This window comes from Orycteropus afer, unplaced genomic scaffold, assembly GCF_000298275.1.
Source record: "Orycteropus afer afer isolate SDZICR_OR568_19922 unplaced genomic scaffold, OryAfe1.0 scaffold00336, whole genome shotgun sequence".
NCBI lineage: Eukaryota > Metazoa > Chordata > Mammalia > Tubulidentata > Orycteropodidae > Orycteropus > Orycteropus afer.
The window spans coordinates 1,829,615-1,830,334 of NW_006921923.1; the positions used below are offsets into that span (position 1 = coordinate 1,829,615).

General features: G+C 42.9%; 1 protein-coding gene across 1 annotated transcript in view; it reads left to right on the plus strand.

Annotated features, from left to right (window-relative positions):
• PRPS1 (phosphoribosyl pyrophosphate synthetase 1) overlaps positions 1-720 on the plus strand; it is a 37,060-nt gene that overhangs the window by 16,375 nt on the left and 19,965 nt on the right. The window contains exon 3 of the mRNA XM_007952413.2: positions 308-406. Within this exon, the coding sequence (XP_007950604.1) occupies positions 308-406 (99 nt within the window). The remainder of the gene's footprint in view (positions 1-307; positions 407-720) is intronic.

The following is a 720-nucleotide window of genomic DNA, read 5'->3' on the forward strand; positions in this document are numbered from 1 at the left end:
GTAGTGATACTGCCTCGGAAACCCAAGGAGGGGTCACTATGAGTCGGGGCCGACTCGATGGCACATAACAACAACAACAAGTTGGAAAAGAGATATTCCACTTAATATTTTTGCTAGTTTATGATCTACTCAAAGCCAGTGGTCATGTCTTCTATCAATTTCCTGGCCACCTAGTGCCTTCAGCTTAGTAGATGCACCATAAATAAAGAATGCTTATTGAACAAGTGAACTATTACACAAACTGACTTTTTTATTTTTCTTTCTTTCTTTCTTTTTTTTTTTGTCCTTTCCTCTTCTCCCCATTTAGAGCCGAGCTCCAATCTCAGCCAAGCTTGTCGCAAATATGCTGTCTGTAGCAGGCGCAGACCATATCATCACCATGGATCTACATGCTTCTCAAATTCAGGTATCAATAGAAACTACATATTGGGGTTTAGAAGGGTCAGAGAAGAGAACTGATGATACTGAAGACTGCAGAGAAATGGTGCGTGAGCGCAGCTCAAATGAACTAGGCATCACCAACATTTTACACATATTCACCCTAAGCATACTTCATAATCTTAGTCATTCGAGACCAGTTAGATAGTGTGGTGGTTATGTTTGTGTGTCAACTTGGCTGGGCCTGCTTGAGTGGCTGGGCAGCTTGTGGTAGTTATTCCCCATGATGAGACTGGCAGTCAACTCCATGGTGGGATCTACCACAAGCAGCTGAGTAGCTGC